Genomic DNA, 22,781 nt, shown 5'->3' with positions numbered 1-22,781 from the left:
CCCTTCTTCCATTTGGTTATGGCTTTAAATAGTTACATGACTCTTTCTTCAATTTGATATTGTTCATATTAGTGTACATGGCCCCTTCTGCATCTGGGTGTCTAGTTAAATATAATTATTAGGATTACCAGGTCCTCACCAAAAGGTAGATTGACACATAACCCATTCTTCCATACTAATAACTCCAAATTTTCAAAAATGTTACATAGCCCCTTCATGCACTCACCCCTTCAATCAGTATTACAGTAGAGCATTGATTATCCGAAAGTCGGTCATCCGAAATATTGGTTACCGAAAGCCAAATCCCACCGAAATTTAACTTTTTCTTTTAAGTTATTTTGTACTGTTTTATCATTTGTATATAATTTTGGGTTGATTTTATACCGTTCCTACTTTATCTTATTTTAAATAAATTTTGTACTGTTTCTGTGATATCCACTGAGCTACTGAGCCAAAATTGTATTTACTGTATAATTATGCAATCCCTACTTTACGTGTTGCTTTCACATAACACTTCATACTTTCGTGTAATATTATAAGGTGCTGTTGTGTTTACTAGTCCAAAAACGTGTTTTTAGCTGTCCCACCCATTCCGCTGTCCTCAAAAATAACTAGAAGTTTTTTAAAGTGATGTTCGCTTATCCGAAAAATCAATCATCTGAAAACCCCCCTGCACCAATTGTTTCGGATAATCAATGCTCCACTGTATTAATAGCCAATAAAAAGCAATATTTCTGTAATTTCAGACTAAATCTCAAGAGACAGCTATCTATTTAACTATTAGAGACTTATTCTATACAAAGGATCAAGAATGGAGTGCATATTTTTTCCAGCATCTACACTGGAACATTTCCAACATGAAAATTCAGAAAATCCAACATCTACTGGTAAAAGACTCCAACGCCCATTTTCCCACTTCTTTGTCATTCAATATAGAGCGGGAAAGGAAGATTCAACGCCAACATTTTGTCTGAAGTAACACTAAGACAAGAGCCAAGAAATAGAAAGGCACTTCGTATCAATGCAAGAAATGAAGAGTAGCTCTGTGTACTCATCTGTGTTTTGCTGAGTACCACACCAAAACATGTTCTAATGTTACTATTAAACAATTTTGTATAAAAGTTATAAAAAATAGATCTTAAAAATTACTACCAATATTTTTATTACTACCAGTATAGAATTTCTTTGTAGCTATAAATATTTTAGACAAATTTACAACTACAAGAAAGTTCTTACTCTATTCACGTGTGATATGCAAAATTCGTACTCATTTACAGAGATTTCTTGCCACTTCATATGGCATGATCACTCCTTAAAAAAGGTTTAATCATAACTTATACCACTTTCTATAGTATGCAATTCAGAATTTATCTATCTAAAGGCAGTGCCATTTGTGAACAATATCAGTTTTCCCTTAAAGTTGCCATTACAAGTCATTAATATAAACTAAAAACTGGTCTAACAGGTTCATTGTTGGACAGTTCCCATGTAACTCATCAAATTTTGAAACCTTGAGTTCTATTAAAGAGATCACTCTTAAACTAACTACAAGCAACTCATCAAGAATTACTGCTTCAAAAAGATCTTAAGTAAAAATTCTATTATATAGAATTATTCTATACAGAGTGGAGTTTTATGTCCTGGCACACCTGGATATAATTTAAAACGGTCCGAGATATCAATGTGAAACCTTGACCCCACCTATAATAACATATTTTTTTTAATTTTTCAAGTTGTTGAAAATTTTGCCCCCCCTTTCTAAAGGGGGGCAACTAAATATTTTCAAATACAAACCCTATCATGTCTTAAGTTTTTTCACACGTCTAGCACATTGTCAAACAGCCGAAGGTGAACAGTTTGAACACCTGCTACATTAAAAACAGGTAACTGTTTTTAGAATTTGCGTTAGTGTTGACTCATGTTACGATAAACAGGACAAGACAGTTACTGATTTTATTATTGTAAATTTGTCATAAAATCTGTTAAAATAAACGTAGAGAGACCTCTAGTTTGGATTATTAGATTTAGTTTTTTTATTCCCTTTAAAATGAGGGGTCACATGATAGGGGTTTGTATTTGAAAATATTTAGTTGCCCCCCTTTAACCCCCTTTAGAAAAGGGGGGAAAATTTTCAACAACTTGAAAAATTAAAAAAATATGTTATAATAGATAGTCAAGGTTTCACATAGATATCTCGGACCATTTAAATTATATCCAGGTGTGCCCACTCTGTATACATATCAAATGCTTTTCTTCTATCGTGACATGAGCTAGTTACATAATTAATATTATTTACTAGATCATCATAGATCTTTAGCATTAAGATGAATTGTTGAAAGGCATACTCTCTAAGTTTAACATCTCCATATCCAAGTTGATTTCCTAAACTAAATGTTTGAATCAAAATATTTCATTACTTTGTCATAAATTTTTGAAAATGCAGAGATCACAGAAAGAGGACAGTATTGTTATATATATATATATATATATATATATATATATATATATATATATATAGTTCTTGAAGAGCCTTTATTTGTTGGTATGATTACAGCAGTCTTCAATACAGATGGAAAAAGCCTAGATTCAAAACTTAAATTCAATAAAAATAGGCGAACACAATTTATTTTAGGAAACACTTCCTTAAATAATAAGGACATAATATTGTGTTATATCAACGCTAGAAGAGGTACCACGTATTTTAAACCCATATTACATTTTCAACATCTAGGTTGATGGTTTGATCTATATTGTTCTTGTGTTATAGTCCTTTTCACAAAAAAAAAAAAAAAAAAAAAAAAAAAAAAAAAAAAAAAAAAAAAAAAACACCTGGAAAGACAAAATGTTCAAAATTATCTGGTTTGTTTTAATTTAAATTCAAATTAAAAACAATATTCAAGACAAATATGTACACTTCATCTGTAACAACTTTGGGTTGTGGCACTAAAATAATACTTTCAGACATTAACTTTTTCCGACTTTCCTTGACCAGTTTGACAATCTCATTTGTTGCATTTCACACATTTTTAGAGTTCTAATCACATTTTTCAAACTTTTGTATGATATAAAAAAAAGTTGATTCTAATATGTGTTAGTGAATTATTTCTGTATTAAAAAAAAAAAATTTATAATGTTTCTTCGAGGTTTTAATTTAGTTCCAATTTTAATTTTCATGCAAAAAGTATTATTTATCCAGGATTTTAATTTATTGAAATGAGCGTTGAGTATAAAGCATTCAGTAAATTACAGGAAACATCATTTGTACAATGAGTTTTTTGTTTTGTTTAAAATCAGTACTTTTAGATGTTGGCCAAACAAAATCTAAAAAGTAATTTCCAAAGTAGAGCCTTATAAAAAATAATCAACCAAATATACAACGTCAAAATACAAAGATTCTTTGTGGCGCTAAAGATCATATTTTCTATTACATGAGTAAATAGTAAAGTTATGCATTTTTCAAAAAGAACATATCTTAAAACTATCATATATAGTATTTAAAATTTTTGTATCTTACAATACATTGAAAAGTTATACGTTTTAACCCTGCTATTTTTTATTCTACACGATGTATATATAGCCACTCCAGGGGATCCTAGGATTTCATTTTTAGTGTGTAGCTCATTTCAGCTCTTTTTTTTTAGATGTGCTGCAGACATACTTACAGACTACCATACAGAAAAGAAATTGTTACATTCGCTGGTAGACAAAAGAGAAATTTTACTAGCTTACTGAGTGCTAGGCTTTAATGATGATCCAACAGATCTCATCTCAAGGAATGGACATAATCAACATATAAATCATTCAAGTCTATATAAAAAATAAAGTATGCAAAATTTAAATCTACGGTTGAAATCTTTCTAAGATGCCTTGCGGTAGTGATGTGCCCGATTCGAATCTCGACACCACCGAATCACCAACAAAGAGTCGGACACAAGAATCGATGGACGGGATTCAACAATCAAATCTGCGGAGATCTGCTGTGTCATTTGTTAATGGCTAATACGCAGCACAGAAATTACCGATCGTTAAAACGTGTTTATGTCATATTGTGTTTGTTTAAACTCGTAAGTAAATAACTTAATTAATAACAAATTACCGTTCGCTAAAATATGTTTTTGTTATAGAAGCTGGTGATAGATAATCATTAACACAAGATCGTGTTTTTATAAATAACATTTCTCTTGTAGTTCAGTAGTAGGTAGATTACCAGCCGCTAAAAGGTGTATTTTTATACTTTTTTTTAGAAGCCGATGATGGATAAACACTAAAAAATTATCGTGTTTTTATAAACAGTATTTTGCTAACAGTTCTGTACTTATATCCATGCATTGCCGTGATTTCGCTGCGTATATTCCCAGACGCAGTATTTTTTGTTTATGAAAAACGATAGAAAAACCTAATTAATAAATTATCATCCTTTTGTAAATAATATTTTACTTGCAATTTGTCTCTTCTACATTTGTTTGTGTTATGCCAAGTGTCTGCTGTGTCTATGCAAGGATGACAGCTGCTCAACAATAAGCAAAGAGACAAATTTTGTTTATTTCGTAATTTTTGTTGTATAAATATTTCCTCTGTGAAATATACTGTTTATATTTTTTATTCATCTCTTTTCATAACTAGGGGTGGTTTGAAACTTTTCAGATTAAAATATGTTTTAGAAGTTATATGCCCTTGTTTTTTTTCCACAAGCCCAGATGAAGATATATCAAATTAAAGTAAAAGGAAAGGAATATGACTTTGTTCTTAAAATATAACTATTTCATTAACCTCTGCGAATCCTTTTAAAATAGAGTGGTATATTTAGATTTTTTTAATGTTATTTTCATTGTGCAAAGGTTTAAGAATCACAGATATTGGATTTCATTTACTTAAATCAAACTTCAGCTAAAATGCTAATATGATTCAAAAATCAAAAATCGATTTTACAAATTTAATTTTAATTTGAGGTTATTTACAAATTTATTTACTCAGTAATTTTCTTGCTGCCATCATGGTTAACTGTAAGACCAATGTAAAAATGTTTCCTAACGCTTAGCCAAATCACATAAAATGACACACAATCACCGAATTTGGATTTACAAACGATTTATTTCTAAAAGATGTTTAAGAATATAGCAAGAAAATATGCTTCCCATATAATAAATCTATACACACAGTGCTCAACCCAAAGTATTTTATTGTAAACAAGAATGTTCCCTGCCAAACTGGTGTTCAATGAAACGTGGCTGTTTAATTTAATCCAATGTTATCTGGAAAATGTCACACGCCGAACACAGAGTCTGTAATGCCATGAATTTAATTAAAAGAGCTAGGGAACAAGAAACTGATAACGACTAACGATAGTATGTTATTCAGCGACAACAAAAACACGTGGTTAGATTCCAATATCATCCCATTTCTTCATTTGTTCTATACAAATTAAATTCAATGCGATATTATAACAGATCACTAATATCATGTTGTCACTACAGAACAGATTAATTAGTTTTCTTTAAGACCATCAATATTATATTGACATGAAAGTTTATATGGGATAGGAAAAGCATGTCTACTTTTACCAAATTGGAAGGATATACCTCTCCTTCTTCATAGAGACGTTAAAAGAACATGCCCACAGTGCACTATGCCAATCACAGAGAGCTTCAATGTGTTGAGCTGTTACACTCTAAACTCATTTTTCATAACCCTTTACGTTAACTCAATAATCCAGCTCAATAGTGTTCCAACAATACTTCTTTCTACTTGGTTGCCCACTTTTACAATCCTACACTATAGCCTGTTACGCTCAAAACTCATTCTTGATAACCCATTACATTATTTCAATAATCCAGCTCAATAGTGTTCCAACAATACTTCTGCTTGGTTGCCCACTTTTACAATCCTACACTTTAGCCTGTTACGCTCAAAACTCATTCTTGATAACCCATTACATTAACTCAATTATCCAGCTCAATAGTGTTCCAACAATACTTCTGCTTGGTTGCCCACTTTTACAATCCTACACTATAGCCTGTTACGCTCAAAACTCATTCTTGATAACCCATTACATTAACTCAATTATCCAGCTCAATAGTGTTCCAACAATACTTCTGCTTCGTTGCCCACTTTTACAATCCTACACTATAGCCTGTTACGCTCAAAACTCATTCTTGATAATCCATTACATTAACTCAATTATCCAGCTCAATAGTGTTCCAACAATACTTCTGCTTGGTTGCCCACTTTTACAATCCTACACTATAGCCTGTTACGCTCAAAACTCATTCTTGATAACCCATTACATTAACTCAATTATCCAGCTCAATAGTGTTCCAACAATACTTCTGCTTCGTTGCCCACTTTTACAATCCTACACTTTAAGCCTGTTACGCTCAAAACTCATTCTTGATAACCCATTACATTAACTCATACTCATTCCCGCTCAATAGTGTTCCAACAATAATCCAGCTCAATAGTGTTCCAACAATACTTCTGCTTGGTTGCCCACTTTTACAATCCTACACTATAGCCTGTTACGCTCAAAACTCATTCTTGATAACCCATTACATTAACTTTCAATAATCCAGCTCAATAGTGTTCCAACAATACTTCTGCTTGGTTGCCCACTTTTACAATCCTACACTTTAGCCTGTTACGCTCAAAACTCATTCTTGATAACCCATTACATTAACTCAATTAATCCAGCTCAATAGTGTTCCAACAATACTTCTGCTTGGTTGCCCACTTTTACAATCCTACACTATAGCCTGTTACGCTCAAAACTCATTCTTGATAACCCATTACATTAACTCAATTATCCAGCTCAATAGTGTTCCAACAATACTTCTGCTTCGTTGCCCACTTTTACAATCCTACACTATAGCCTGTTACGCTCAAAACTCATTCTTGATAACCCATTACATTAACTCAATTATCCAGCTCAATAGTGTTCCAACAATACTTCTGCTTGGTTGCCCACTTTTACAATCCTACACTTTAGCCTGTTACGCTCAAAACTCATTCTTGATAACCCATTACATTAACTCAATTATCCAGCTCAATAGTGTTCCAACAATACTTCTGCTTGGTTGCCCACTTTTACAATCCTACACTATAGCCTGTTACGCTCAAAACTCATTCTTGATAACCCATTACATTAACTCAATTATCCAGCTCAATAGTGTTCCAACAATACTTCTGCTTCGTTGCCCACTTTTACAATCCTACACTTTAGCCTGTTACGCTCAAAACTCATTCTTGATAACCCATTACATTAACTCAATTATCCAGCTCAATAGTGTTCCAACAATACTTCTGCTTGGTTGCCCACTTTTACAATCCTACACTATAGCCTGTTACGCTCAAAACTCATTCTTGATAACCTATTACATTAACTCAATTATCCAGCTCAATAGTGTTCCAACAATACTTCTGCTTGGTTGCCCACTTTTACAATCCTACACTATAGCCTGTTACGCTCAAAACTCATTCTTGATAACCCATTACATTAACTCAATTATCCAGCTCAATAGTGTTCCAACAATACTTCTGCTTGGTTGCCCACTTTTACAATCCTACACTTTAGCCTGTTACGCTCAAAACTCATTCTTGATAACCTATTACATTAACTCAATTATCCAGCTCAATAGTGTTCCAACAATACTTCTGCTTCGTTGCCCACTTTTACAATCCTACACTATAGCCTGTTACGCTCAAAACTCATTCTTGATAACCCATTACATTAACTCAATTATCCAGCTCAATAGTGTTCCAACAATACTTCTGCTTCGTTGCCCACTTTTACAATCCTACACTATAGCCTGTTACGCTCAAAACTCATTCTTGATAACCCATTACATTAACTCAATTATCCAGCTCAATAGTGTTCCAACAATACTTCTGCTTGGTTGCCCACTTTTACAATCCTACACTATAGCCTGTTACGCTCAAAACTCATTCTTGATAATCCATTACATTAACTCAATTATCCAGCTCAATAGTGTTCCAACAATACTTCTGCTTGGTTGCCCACTTTTACAATCCTACACTATAGCCTGTTACGCTCAAAACTCATTCTTGATAACCCATTACATTAACTCAATTATCCAGCTCAATAGTGTTCCAACAATACTTCTGCTTGGTTGCCCACTTTTACAATCCTACACTATAGCCTGTTACGCTCAAAACTCATTCTTGATAACCTATTACATTAACTCAATTATCCAGCTCAATAGTGTTCCAACAATACTTCTGCTTGGTTGCCCACTTTTACAATCCTACACTATAGCCTGTTACGCTCAAAACTCATTCTTGATAATCCATTACATTAACTCAATTATCCAGCTCAATAGTGTTCCAACAATACTTCTGCTTCGTTGCCCACTTTTACAATCCTACACTTTAGCCTGTTACGCTCAAAAACTCATTCTTGATAACCCATTACATTAACTCAATTATCCAGCTCAATAGTGTTCCAACAATACTTCTGCTTGGCTTGCCCACTTTTAACAATCCTACACTTTAGCCTGTTACGCTCAAAACTCATTCTTGATAATCCATTACATTAACTCAATTATCCAGCTCAATAGTGTTCCAACAATACTTTTGCTTGGTTGCCCACTTTTTCAATCCCTTTTAGAGCATGTTCACTCCAAACTCCCGCTCAGCAACCCATCATATGAATTTAATGCCGATCCCAAAGGGTTAAGTACTGTTGCATCTTGTCTCCAGTCATCTGCTCACATCTTTGGACATTCTATGCAATTTACCATTTATCTACAAGATATCCTCCAGTCTTGCATTGGTTTCTACTGAAGTGAGGGTTTAGTGAAAATTATAAACTCCTCCCGATTGAAATTGTTATTTTCCTACTTAATAGTAGCAGTGGTATCACCATTTTTAATTATATTATCACACAACATGCAAGAAAATGAAAACCAAACTGCAGACATTATTGATCTGGTCCGTGCACATGACATGTATTGTAACAGCAAACACATTGTTATCAAAATAAAAAAAATATTGACTTAAAATCTATTTAAATACAATTCCATGAAAAAAATTAGCATATTTGTTAATTATCTTTAATTCAATTACATATATTGCTTTCACATAAAATTTTACAAAATGACTTAGTTCACAAAAGTAACTTATAAGCAGAACAATTGAAGGCATTTTATACAAATAAAAATATACTACAATGTAGAAGACAATTTTGAACTGGTACAGTATGTAAGTTATTGAAGTATTTAAATAACAGGAAAAAATATACAGAAGAGATTTTAAACCACAACCACTCGTTAGGGTTAGTTTTGACATGAACCAAACATATGGATCTACCGACCTCCTCGTAGCGACCATCGTCTGAGATCCTAATTTGAAGTGGTGTAATAGCAACTTGTACGTTCAGTCGATCAAAATTATATCGTCCTCCTCTTCCTCGTCCAGCACTATTATATTTGAACGATCTGTAAAAAGAATTATTACATCATGTTAATAACAACTGAAGACACAATGAGAAAATCAAAGGTAGAGGAAATATTTACCTTATTTTATATAAACATCCCTATAAAGAGATTGATTTTTAACTCAAAGATTCCACGATCTTTTTAACCCTTTCAGGGCCAGGACCAAATATGAGATGTCACAAAATTTTTCACATATCATATCCCCTTGTGACTAGTCAAAAGTGCCAGGCTAAAATTGGCGATTTTGCAGTCTCTTAGATTAAAATTTATAACTTTTCATAAAAATTAGAGAATGACCTAAAAGTTGCACCAAATTACTCGTATGGATATATACTATCAACAAAAAAATATATAGATGTAGTTTTAAGTAATTTAAAATTTAAAAAAAAAAATAATGTTTTAATAGATTACATAAGATTTTTTTATTTTTTTTGTAAATAATTAAAAAAGGAAAAATAATTTAACGTGGGAAGCTATTTTATTATATTGTACATTTACAGGGTGTCCAGTAATGACCAAATCTAAAATTCAAGCACATTTCAAGGTTTTCAAGGCTCAAAATTATAAAATTCAAGGCTATAGTCGCGGTTAACTTTTGGCTCATTATCGGTAACTAACAATTTTACAAGCTAAAAATCAAGTCACAAAAATAGTGTTTACTTTCCATGTAACAATAAAGATTTCTCAAATATTTAAGGACTAATAACAGCATTGTGATATTTTTAAAATAACTGCTTAAAAGAATAGATACCTTTATTTTAGACAATGCTCAAAGATAGTAGGCCCTCTGTTTAAATTACTAATGTCCTTATACATATTAACAACATCTTAAAATTCGTTTTTGAAAAAATCTACAGTAAATGAGGTTTTTTTCATAACCTATAACTTATAATTGAACTTCCTTGTGTTCAAAAACTTTGAACTGTAATCGTACCTATAAAATATGTTAATCTAATTATTTAAACAATACTATGCTTAATTTGGCATTTAATTTAGTTTAAAATAAATTTCAGTGTAACTTTACTATTTAAAAAAATTGTAAAAAAAAGTTGTAGGCCTATAAAAAATTATGATAAAGTATCCAAAGCCTAATTTAATGTTTATATTGTAACAGTTTCGATTTTTTTATTTGAAATCTGAAAACAAAACCCTCGAAAACCACAGGATAGTAAAGAAACAGTTTTACTTTAAAGTTAAAGAAGTTTTACTTACACTTTCAACATCAAACCCCAATACTATTCTAAACCAGTTGAGGGTGTTAGTTTTAGGTGAATTAAGTTTCATAAAATCAAAGTAACTGTTAAAATAAATATAAAAATATATTAATATTCATTTTGTAAAAAAGGATTAAACTCAAAACGTCCAAAACATGGGCTATTCAAATGTTAAACCCTTTTTACAATTTATTTTGTGTTAAAAAATAAATTTGTCACAGAAAAAGTTTTACTCTCTTTAGAAACCATGTGTGAAAGTTATAAAACTTTAACAATTGAATTACTAACGATGTATTGCACCTTTACTCATAGCAAAAATTAATGCAAATAAGGCTATTGACAATAAGTTAAATGATAACAACCATTAATAGTATAGCAAGGGTAAATAATCACCTAGATTACTAAAAAAGTGTTGTATTAATTATATATCTAAAAAAAAATGAAAATAAATCCTATATATAGGCATCCAATTGTACACCATAATTGATCACATGATTACGTTTTTTCGATTACCTTAAATTGAAACATTTAATATTCATCACTATGTTTCAAAAAAATTGGGCAACCTCTTCAACATGCGAATATTATAAATACAATATATAGTCGCGTAGGTTATTTAGCCACTCTTCAAATTACTTTAATATCAAGCATATATAAATGCCATCTCTCATCAAACCTACTACAACGCCATTTTTGGCGACTGCAACGAGAGCGAGTTACTTCCAAATTTCCTTTGTATTATGTCAATTTCACATCGATGTGAACATACGGCGTCCACTGCGACCGGCCCGGTCCAGCCCAGCCCGGGACTTTTATACTCTGTCAAAATGCATACGATCAAATGAAAACCCGCCAACTGCGACCGGTCTCTGGGCTGGGCTGGACCGGGCCGGTTGCAGTTGGTGGGTTTTCATTTGATTGCGTGTATTTCGACTTCACAAAAAGGCCCGGGCCGTGGTTCACTCCGGCCTAGCACCGCCGACTGCGGCCGGCCGGGTTCACTCCAGCCTAGCACCGCCCACTGCGGCCGGCCCGGCCTTTTTGTGAAGTCGAAATACACGCAATCAAATGGACACCCACCAACTGCGACCGGCCCGGCCTCGGTCGGCTCTTCGGGTGCCGTGTGGGCCGAGTTTTCCCGGGCTGTGCCGGGCCGGCCGCCCGCAGTGTACGGGTGTCCATTTGATTGCGTGTATTTTCTACAAAAAGGCCGGGACGGTCGCAGTTGGCGGGTTGTCCATTTGATTGCGTGTATTTCGACTTCACAAAAAGGCCGGGCCGGGCCGCCCGCAATTGGTGGGTGTCGATTTGATTGCGTGTATTTCGACTTCACAAAAAAGGCCGGGCCGGGCCGGCCGTAGTTGGTGGGTGTCGATTTTGATTGCGTGTATTTCGACTTCACAAAAAAGCCGGGCCAGGCCGGCCGCAGTGGGCGGGTGTCCATTTGATTGCGTGTATTTCCGACTTCACGAAAAGGCCGGGCCGGGCCGCCCGCAATTGGTGGTGTGTCGATTTGATTGCGTGTATTTCGACTTCATAAAAAAAGGCCGGGCCGGGCCGCCCGTAGTGTACGGGTGTCCATTTGATTGCGTGTATTTCTACAAAAAGGCCGGGACGGTCGCAGTTGGCAGGTGTCCCCTTTGATTGCGTGTATTTCGACTTCACAAAAAGGGCCGGGCCGGGCCGGCCCGCAGGGGCGCCTTGTATTAGTAACGGCAGCGGCGTTAAAAAAAAATCAAAACTCCCGATTTTCTACAAAATACATACAAGCATAATTTCCCACCCTATTCAAGGTAGGTAAAATTCAAGCATAATTCCGCTCTTCCCCGATTTTCAAGGCTGCTGGACACCCTGATTTAGAAAGGAACAACCATACAAAATTTTGTGTTATTTCTCTCATAAATAAATTTTTTATGACACATTTTGTATAAATATGCATAATTTATTGTACTTTGCAACAAGTGATAAAGCAGCTGACTCTTACACTGCAAGAAACTTAAAATAAATATTCACATTATGGTAAACAGATGATTGTAGGATTCATAAACAGTTTCAATACAGTTAAAAACACTATTTACCAAAGAAATATTTACACAATTTTATTTGAAATTTATTTACACTTTTTCTATTTACAAATATGCTACTTACAATTTCACTCCCGTGAGATCACAAATTGTCAGTCATTGTAACTACTACACACAATAGCTAAGCACATAACAACTAACACTACTAATATTTACAACCACAAAATAAAATAATGAAGAAGAATCCAGCATACAATAGTACGATTACACTAAAGCATAAAGAATTAACAACAATAGATCGAGTCAGCTGATAATGTCACGTGACAATTATTACGAAATAAAAATGCATAGACCTCCAAAATAAAATGATATTCATATTAATTATCTACAAATATACCAGGGAATAAAAAAAACATAAAAACTTTAATCATTTGACGTCGTATTTATTTAAGAAAACGACGAATATGAAGGCGACTATATATTGCCGCCTGGCACTTTTCAGACGCGATCTATGGCGGCAATATATTGCCGCCTGGCCCGGAAAGGGTTAATTTGATCTTTAATACAAATAATCCAACTAAAAAATGTTTCTTGTGAAATGCCAAAAATGGCGAAGGATAGTAGGGAATATGAAATAATCACCATCTACAACGTACCTGTTTTTTAAAAACTTACAGAGAAAACATAGAATAAGAACTTTACTACACAACGTAGCCATGGTGGGTGGGCTGATTTAATATGAACGTTGAGATTTGCTCCAGGTCACTTTCCTCTTAATGCTGCATCTGGAAACAGATGGTGTTTTGATCTCTTCGGACGAACATGGCTTCAGATTCCAGGAGTCAACTCTGTAACACCATCAGATTCCAGATGCTGCATTAAGAGGAAGATGAACTGGAGCTAAACTCAAGAGCTCTACTGTTTTAGCCACAAACCTTTCAACATTAATCTTGAATTTCAAATTTGGGTAAAATGTATAAGAGAAAGTTTAGGTAACAAACCCAAGTCTTATTGCCCAACGTCTGTCAACATCGCCCGAAATAATGCAAATATACAAACATTAATCTTTTGTTAACAAAACAATCTTCCGATAATTCTTGCATGATTTTTTATTATGGATATAAAACAAAATTTGAATTGTAATTAAGCCCTTTCTTAATAATCTAGGACTAGTAACGTTTGATTACATTATGAACAGTGAAAATAGAAACTTTTCTGGAAATTGCAGAAGCCCTTTGACTGATATCCAGATCTTAACCCTTTGGACGCCAACGCCCAAGGCTGCCGCCCTAACCCATCACGCTAGCGCCCGAACCAACTGCACTAGCCAAAACCGCCAGCCCTGTTTTGACGTTTTTGTAACCTATTACACTTTGCTCTGTATTATACTTAGTTTTTATGTTAATTGAATGTTTATTTTTTTTATTTGTAGAAAATTATATGCGCTATCGAATAGTGTTATTATAAATAGCATTTAGAGTGGAACTACATTGATTATGATGTGGTAATGCCTAACCAAAACATTTGTTTACATAAAAATTTCACTTCAGGCCAAAATATCGGTACGAAAAAAAAATATTTTTACTTATCGGTGATATTTTTATTTCGTTACAGATATTATATCTAAGACTGCTCACAAAAATTCAGAACTGAAAGTTGAAAAATAGTTTCACAAAAAATACTTTTAATTAGTGTTGATATTAGAAAAAATGTACTATAACGAGAATATTAATTTTACAGTAGGAAATACGTTTGTACATACTTACATAGTATTAAAATGAGAGCATCTTCTCACTACTATAAGTCTATATCATAGATATTCTTCAAAAAAGTAAGAAAAATCTTTGTCTACAAAATAATTTATTATTTACAAAATATATACATTTGTCCCCGTCAATTCTAACATGTGTGGTTAGGGAAACACTATGGGTGGACACTAAACTGAACAAAATTGATTACATATAGTCTTATTTACTTCTAAAATACAACTTTTAAAAGATGTTTTTCTCGAACGGCTGATCAATCGGACGTTGGCGCTTTTCGCCCGGACCTCGGCAGTCCGATCGATCGAACGTTGGCGTTTTTCGACTAGACTTCGACGGTCCGATCAACCGGACGTTGGCGTCCAAAGGGTTAATATTGGCATCTATGTGGTTCCAATACAATAATAATTAGAAGCCTTGAACACCTTATTTTTAATTATTGGACCCACAAACGTTAGTAATTCGGTAAATAATCTGATAACTGTATTTCCCATATTATAATAGAATGCAGTTAAGCCGGAGGAACATACAAAAAATAAAATAGGGACAACTATTAGATCATTTATTGCCTCGTTTGGTGTTAGGGTTTTGAAAAAGTGGGAACTAATTTGGGATTCACTTTTTTCAAGTAATCAGAAAGGATCATTTTAGAAACAGCCCTTTACTGTCTGAAAATATTTTTCAAACCAATAATTTTATTGCACCAACAAAAATTAACGTACTTCTGCAGGGAGGTCAGTCCTTGAACCAGATCATTTTTTTTCAAAGAACCAACCTGCAAATACTGATTCTTCATTATAGACTCACTGGTTATAGAGGCACAATAGAAGAGAAAAACATTAAACTACACAGCACAGTTAAACTTAAATGAAACATTAGCAGCAGAAAAACCAAGTACTAAGTGGTATAGCCAAGGTACTCTACTATTTCGCTTTTGCTGGATTCCTTCAGATGGATGCGGACTCAAGATTTCAGCAGCCAAGACTGTGACAGTATCAGATCTCAGATGCTGTACCAAGCATTAAGTAAATAGAGCTAAACTCAACATCATACTGAATCAAATCCACCAACCATAGCTGTATTATGTTCTTTGACTTATTCACGATGCACCAAAGCGAATACGAGAAACGCAAAATGACACAGCGCTCTTGACGAGATGTTAGAAAATTAATATTGCATTTAATTACAACAGAACAACTCCATTTGTGGTAGCGGTTCCATGACTGGAAAGACTTGGTACACCTCAAATCATAAGTGGATTATAAAAATTAACAATGAACTATTTACATGAATTTTGGGTTTAGCTCCAGTTCACCTTCCTCTTAGTGCAGCGTCAGTAATCTGACACTGTCATAGACTTGACTCCTGGAATCTGGAGTACAATTATCTGAAGAGATCCAAAAAAAGTCGGTAAAAAAAAGCTCAAAATGAAATCCTTACATCGTTTCTGTATCAGAGCCATCTAGACTACAAAGTATAGTAGTGTAATCCGGGTGTAAAGGTATTCTCATTGTCTCATCAAAACAGAGAGGATAACTTTTCGCCCCGATTCGAGCTTCTTCGTTGCAGACTTTTTTTGGATCTCTTCAGACGAACATAACTCCAGATTCCAGGAATCAAGTCTGTGATTGCATCAGGAAAGTGAACTGGAGCTAAACTCAACATTCACAATGAATCGACCCTTCCCACCATAGCTACGTTATATCTGAATCACTTACCTTGATGTTTTCTTGAGATGTTTCTTGAGGAGGTGCTGGGAGCGGAGATAGTAGCTGCACCGGGGCCGGTGTTTACAGAGATCTGAATGTTCGGCATCTGCACTACAGGGTGTCCCCAGTTGCTGTTGGCATCGCAAGAAAAATACTGTAATAGGAGAGAGAAATATTGGTATAAAGTGTTCCCCCCAATAAATAAAATTAACTAAACTAACAGAAAACACCACGCAAACATATTACAAGAGTGACGAATTACGATTATATTAAACATTTATAGTGTAATAACGATTTGTGCAAAATATTTTAACCCTTTGAGTGCCGGCCTTTTTTTACGTGATATATTCAAAAAGTGCTAACTATTTTATTACTACAAAAAGTGCCCAACTATTTTTGGAGTTCAATTTTGCAAAGGTTTAGTAAAATTGCTGTTGTTTTTTTATTAAATAAGTTACTCATGAAAACTTTATAGTCCTGCTAAAAGTACAAAATAAACATATGTTTAGTATGAAACCTTTTCAACTTTTGCTACATATAACAATAAAAATATAAAAACACAATTGAATACATATTAACACAAATCACATGAAAGAATGGTTTTTTTATAAAAACTTTAACTAATCACATGTAATTGCATGTTTAACGTGATCATAGTTTTGACACTAATTCAATCTTTCCACTAAACTATATCTTTCAAATGACAAATACACAAATCTCAGGCTATCTTTATGAACAAATTTATATTAAACAAAATCCTAAATATACATTTCAACATTTCATATCATCTTCTTATTAGACATTTGGTGCAACAAGTGTTGGTACTTTTTCCACATTTCTAGACATCCAGTAAAACCAGACTTTGGTACTGAAAGGGTTGTCTATTGTGAACAAAAAAATAACTCGGGTAAAAACATTTTAGCATGGTAATAAAACATTATTGATACTTCTAACGTATTGGATTTTAATTATTCATTAATTTTAAAACCACTACATTTTTATTTCTGAAAGAACTTTAGTTTCTAAAACTTAAAAGTTTATAACATTTTTTGATTTTGTACTAACAAATTATTAAAAATATATTGAATTTTATTTTTACCTGAAAAATGTATTATAATCCTTATTTTAATGAGAAAAAAAATTAAATAAAAATTATTCAAATCTGTCAATTAATTATTAATCAATAATGTTTTTCCTGAAAAGCTTGCAAGTATACAAAAATAAGGGCGGTGATTTAAGGAGATAACAAAGCAAAATAGCTACGGCACTCAAAGGGTTAATAGATTGAACCCAGTGTTAATGAGATTGGCAGTGAAGCAAACTGTGAAACCAACAATCGCTGAACAGGCACCTCGGAGAAGTATCACTGTACAACTGTTGTCTGTGGGGCCCCTCCCTAGGCTCATAAACAAACAAGTAAAAGTGATTATATTTGATCATCAAAGTACTGTATGTATTTTTTTACATTAGAATAAATGAATAATGGTCAAACAGCACACAGAAATAAAAATTAAAGCAGCATACATCTCGTATAGTGAGGTTTGATTAATACAACGAATTAACAAGGCCCAGTAGTACCATGAGTGGTAGTGAATAATTTAACTCTTTGCACGCCACTAGTAAATCCATTATCTTTCTTAAAAAATGTTCATTCTTTTAAGTTCAAACCTAATTTTTATTATAACTAAATTATAAAAGGTAAAAGCAAAAAAAGTATAAAACAGGGCATTTTACTTAAAATTAGTGTATTTTTTGCAAAAGAACTATTTAAAAACTTTTTATTTCAAATAAATTTCAAGTTTCATTGTATAATATAATCAAACTAAAAATTTAATTACATTTTACTATAAAACAAGATAAATATTTCAAACTAATCACAACACTACCCACATGATGAAGAATAATAACAAGATGCGTAATAGACACACACGCGAGTGTGCTCTCGTGAGAATCGAGGGAGCAATGATAAACGCCATGGATATGTTTGGTTATGGCTCTGTAGGAGAAGCAGAACTGACGAGCAGACGGTCAGAGTTAGACAAAGGGTGCTCCCCTCCCCCTTGCCGCTGAGTGAAGGTGGTTTATAAATACTTCCTTGGAAACCGCGATAAGTACGAAGCGTGCACAGGACACTTCAAAGGCTTTTTGTGAACTAATAAACTCTCTAAGAGACATAATCTATAATATCGGATATAAAGTACTTGGTCAAAGCATGCCATTCCGGATATATCTGTCTACGGCGTGGGAAGGGTTAAAATTCTTTGGATTTTATAAATTTATGTGTTCAAAAAGCAACATCTGAGTAAAATCTGTTTTGATACCCTTCAACTGTAAGATATGTTGTACGTTATCTACTCACAGTTACATTACTGGAACTAGGTCTCGGCTCCTCCAGAAAGCATAAACGAATCATTAGTCGGTTAGTGATCATTAGTCAAAACGATACGTTTAAAATTGGCACAAAACGTTTAAATAAACGATGACTTACTTGCACAGGCACATTGGCAGGAACTGGCTGTTGCGGCTGAGGCATGTTGACCACCGGTTGTACGCTGCGCAGAAGAACTGTGCCGGGCGGCAGTTCGTCTGGCCTCAGCGTCGCCGGGTCCACCAACACGAACCTGTCCTGGGAGGCGAATGAGGTCGACGGAGCACTGAACGCTGCAGAGCTGCTGGACTGGTGCACCACCGGACTCTCAACTGCCTTGGGCTTCTTGGGCGGACCCTCCATCTGGATGTTGAGTTCCACGACTTCAGGCATCACTCGGATATCTCTCTCCACCCTTGGCCTCTTCTGTACACCTGTGCTCTCCATGTGCACCACCTCTATTGTTGACCCGTCCTTGGTCTTTAAACATCTGTTGCCTTTTGTTTCACTTACAAGCTGAAAAAAGAAAGGAACATGAAATTACAAAACTAAAATGTCAAACTTTTATACCACAATGGCTGACCCGTTAGTAAAGCCAGGCTACCTGTTCTTACTTTTTGCTCTCAATTAATATTTGTTAGTCAGTTTGTAAATTAATTTCAACTCTTTATATTGTGTATTTACTGTGTTAACCCATTGCGGATCACTGACGAGCTGGGCTCGTCACGCAGTGGCCGGGCCTAACAGCACGATGACAAGCTCAGGTCGCAAAAGCGATCTGCTTTTAAGTTTCCCTCCAAATAGTTCTATTAATGTCTGATAGATCGGGCGATCGTCTTCATTTGTCAACTAAGAGTGTTTAACAACGGTCTACGTTTAGAGTTGTACAGATCGCAGTTGTATGTCGAAGTTGAAAAATCATTCATATGAGTTTACTCTCGGCTTTTTAGCGCTTCTGATTGGGTGTTTTCCTCAGTTGTTATTATAATACTTTTGAGGTTAGTGACACAGAACTAAATGACGCAGATGTACATGTTGGCGGGTTTAGTCTAGACAATGGCCCGGATGTTGTAATCGGTTCGCCCGAGCCGCTTTATTTAGACTATGATTCAGACATCATCCCTGCCACGCCGGAACCTTGCTCGCGTGTTATCTTTCCTACATCACGGATACCCCACCAGGCCCATGTTCCATCTGAACGAATCCCTTCACAGCTGAATTTTCTAGTATACAATAGCGAACAATACAATGTGGCGCACTATATTGCTGTCCGTGCGACCGCAGACCGTAAATTAATTCGTGCCTGCTGGTGCCCGCGCGCCAAAACAATACGATCCGCAATGGGTTAATATTTCACCACACAATTTTTGTAAATGTATTTCCGAGAGATTTTTTAGAGATACCATGCCATGGTCAAATAAAAAACTTTTTAGTGTATCTTTTTTTATCTCTGAACAATAAGTAGGTATTAAGAATTGTTCATCATTAAATTTGATAGACAGCCGTTATTCACTATAAATATACCAAAATAAGAACAGCTAAGGGGGTAGGTGAGTGAAAAAAATTGAACTTAAAGTACCAAGAACCATGCAATTAACAAACAGCAAAACTAGAGTTCTTTCTCAGAAATTTCAAACTTTGAACTAATTTATTTTTAGACTACTCTGTAAATAAAATCAAGTATGTACAATTAATAAAGTTAATTTTTTTTAACTGAATTAACAGTTAACTATAAAAATAAACTTTAAACTTACCTCGACATCATCGTCACTATCATCAATCGTGATGGACAGACCTAAAGGCTTATTATCATCATCAGAATCGTCAATTTCAATCGAACTGATGACATTTTTTCTTCCCACTGGTTTCTAAATTTATCTTTTTCTTTGGTGGAGGTGATTTGACCTTTGGTTGGGGCACAGGAGATACCACTTTGGTTCTTCTGTTGCTGATCGTAACATGGAACTGTCATTCGAGCTGTCACTGAAGGCTTCACCTTCCCTAAAAGTAAAATTGATAATTAATTGAGAACTTAAATTTAAAAAATAGTATGTTTTGACAAATTCCTTATTTATATAATTTATTAAATGGCTTAGAAGAAATATTAGTGATAAGCTTGCCAGAAATGTATTCTATATAGGCACTCCATGGTAGACAATATTGTCTAGGTGAATCTCAAAGAACCTCACATTAGAACTATAATTATTTTGTAAATGTACATCCTCATCATAAGGTCCAAGAGTAAATAAGATGTTCTGTGTTTATTCTGCATTTAGAAGGAAACCATTACTATTAAACTATGAAGTTACATGACCGACAGTATTCATTACAAGTATTAAGTTTTTTCCAATTAAGGTTTTTGTTGAAAAAAGTATTATCATCTGCGGATAAAAAGGTTTAATATTTAACTGAATTTGGGAGGTCATTTATTGTGATGAGAAAAATAAATGGTCAAAGGGACAGATCCCCGGGGTATGCCTCATTCTACACAAACCTCTTCTGACCACTGTCCATTGGTAAAAACTTTCTTTTTGCGATTAAATATATAAGACTGTAAAAGTTTTACTGATCCTGAAACACCATAAATCTTAAGTTTACGAAGAAGATCAGAGTGGTAAACGTAACTCAAACAGCATGGCTGTTAAGATTAAAATTAAGTTTAAGACTTCTTTTATGAGGTCATCAAATTGCCGTTACTGTAGATTTACCCTTACTGAAGCCAAACTTAAAAGAAGTGAAATAATTGTTTTGTTCAAAAATCGTGTTCAGTGTTCCACAGACTACTAATTCAAAGATTTTTGGGACTATTGGTATGACTGAAATTGGACAGTAACTCTTGGGTTTATATCTCTGTCCCTTTCGTGTATATTAGTACGATTTTTAACTGGTTCGGGAAAAAAATCCACAATTCTTTAGTTTCTTTGTAATTGTTTTGGCAACTTTATGACATGAAATGAAATAAAAAATGCCTTTATTAAAGAGTCGGGGTTAGGACTGTCAAGCCCTTTCTACCACTCAACCTCCACCTTTTTATGTTTTGGGTACCAAATTTTTCTTATCTGGACTTCTGGTTTTTACATTTTATACATGACTTGTGTCGATGCTTGCGTAAGCTTTGTAACAATAAACGTATTCTTATTCTTATGAAGCAGCTGTCCGATTATATTTTAATTAATTCTAGGTTTCATACCTTACAGTGGTTCTTTCTTCGACACAACTTCTCTGCAGTTCAACTATCCGGTCGGCAGACACTGAGGGGTGGACACTCGCTGTACGCCCACCTGACAGTCTGTGTCTGTTCCCATTGTAATTCCTAGTATTTCCTGTCAAACATTCCATCTGTCAATTATGCAACATCAGATATCAGATACTTTAATTACGTTAAACACAGTTTACTGTACAATAGACAGTGTCAATTTTACTAAAAATATACAATAAAACTTGCACCCGCAAGATAAAACTACTTTCATTTACAAGTCATATTAGATTGCCCACATTGTCATCTTGAAACTCTTAAACTAAGTAGTAGGCTTTATTTTTTTTTTAATTTTCTATAGTGTATATATCTGTATGATACTGGCAACTTATTCACAAGTCATTACACCTGTATGAATTAAACTATATTTAGATTTCTCTAACACAATTAAAATCAAATCTTTCCTTGTTTCTTGCAGTATGTTTATGTACATCAGATCTTAAGTTTATTCGTTAAAACGGTCTTTGACATTTGTATGTTTATACTGTATATTTCTATTGTTAGAATATACAGTATAAACATACAAGATAAAGTTAAAATATTTAGGCTTATGAAGAGATTCTTACAAGATTTTCTATTCCTAATATTACCACAAAAAACCGTTTTTAGCTATAGCCGCATTATCTTCGCAAATCTTTGATTGGTCAACTTTCAAAAATGTATTATTAGGTTTTGTAGTGGTGAAATAGTTACTTTTTTCAATAAGTTGAGATCTGAATTATAAATATAGTACATTACTGGATTTCACTTTTTATGCGCTCTTGAATTGTGTTTATATTACATTTTGTAACCACAAAAACTAAAAATATCAGAGACATTATTTTAGTTTTAAAGTCAAATAGAATAAACATTTTCTACGCTATAAATTTATAAAATTTAACAGGAAGTAGTTGAAACGCAGTATTCAATATTTATTAAATTATCTAGTCCCACCAAAACAAACATAGTGCCGTTTTAGCACTAACAAAAAACACGTAGGTTGCAGAAAGATTGCAGGA

At 34.0% G+C, this 22,781-nt stretch overlaps 1 protein-coding gene across 7 annotated transcripts in view; it reads right to left on the bottom strand.

Moving 5' to 3' along the window:
* The window catches only part of LOC124360826, a 46,506-nt gene that overhangs the window by 7,554 nt on the left and 16,171 nt on the right, over positions 1 to 22,781 (bottom strand). For 2 of the 7 annotated variants that reach the window (XR_006922280.1, XR_006922281.1), the window contains exons 4-6: positions 21,718 to 21,850; positions 20,282 to 20,528; positions 18,906 to 19,043 (exon numbers count right to left, since the gene is read on the bottom strand). Coding sequence is in view for 4 of the 7 variants with exons in the window: in XM_046814763.1 (XP_046670719.1) it covers positions 9,158 to 9,449; positions 16,169 to 16,290; positions 18,648 to 18,974 (741 nt within the window). In the remaining 3 variants the exon portion in view is untranslated. Of the gene's footprint in view, positions 1 to 9,049; positions 9,450 to 16,168; positions 16,314 to 18,518; positions 18,549 to 18,647; positions 19,044 to 20,281; positions 20,529 to 21,717; positions 21,851 to 22,781 lie in introns of those variants that run through there. The other 5 variants (XR_006922279.1, XM_046814764.1, XM_046814762.1 and 2 more) reach the window with 5 other exon arrangements.

The sequence above is a fragment of the Homalodisca vitripennis genome, chromosome 4, assembly GCF_021130785.1.
Source record: "Homalodisca vitripennis isolate AUS2020 chromosome 4, UT_GWSS_2.1, whole genome shotgun sequence".
NCBI lineage: Eukaryota > Metazoa > Arthropoda > Insecta > Hemiptera > Cicadellidae > Homalodisca > Homalodisca vitripennis.
This window is presented reverse-complemented; position numbering and strand designations above follow the sequence as displayed.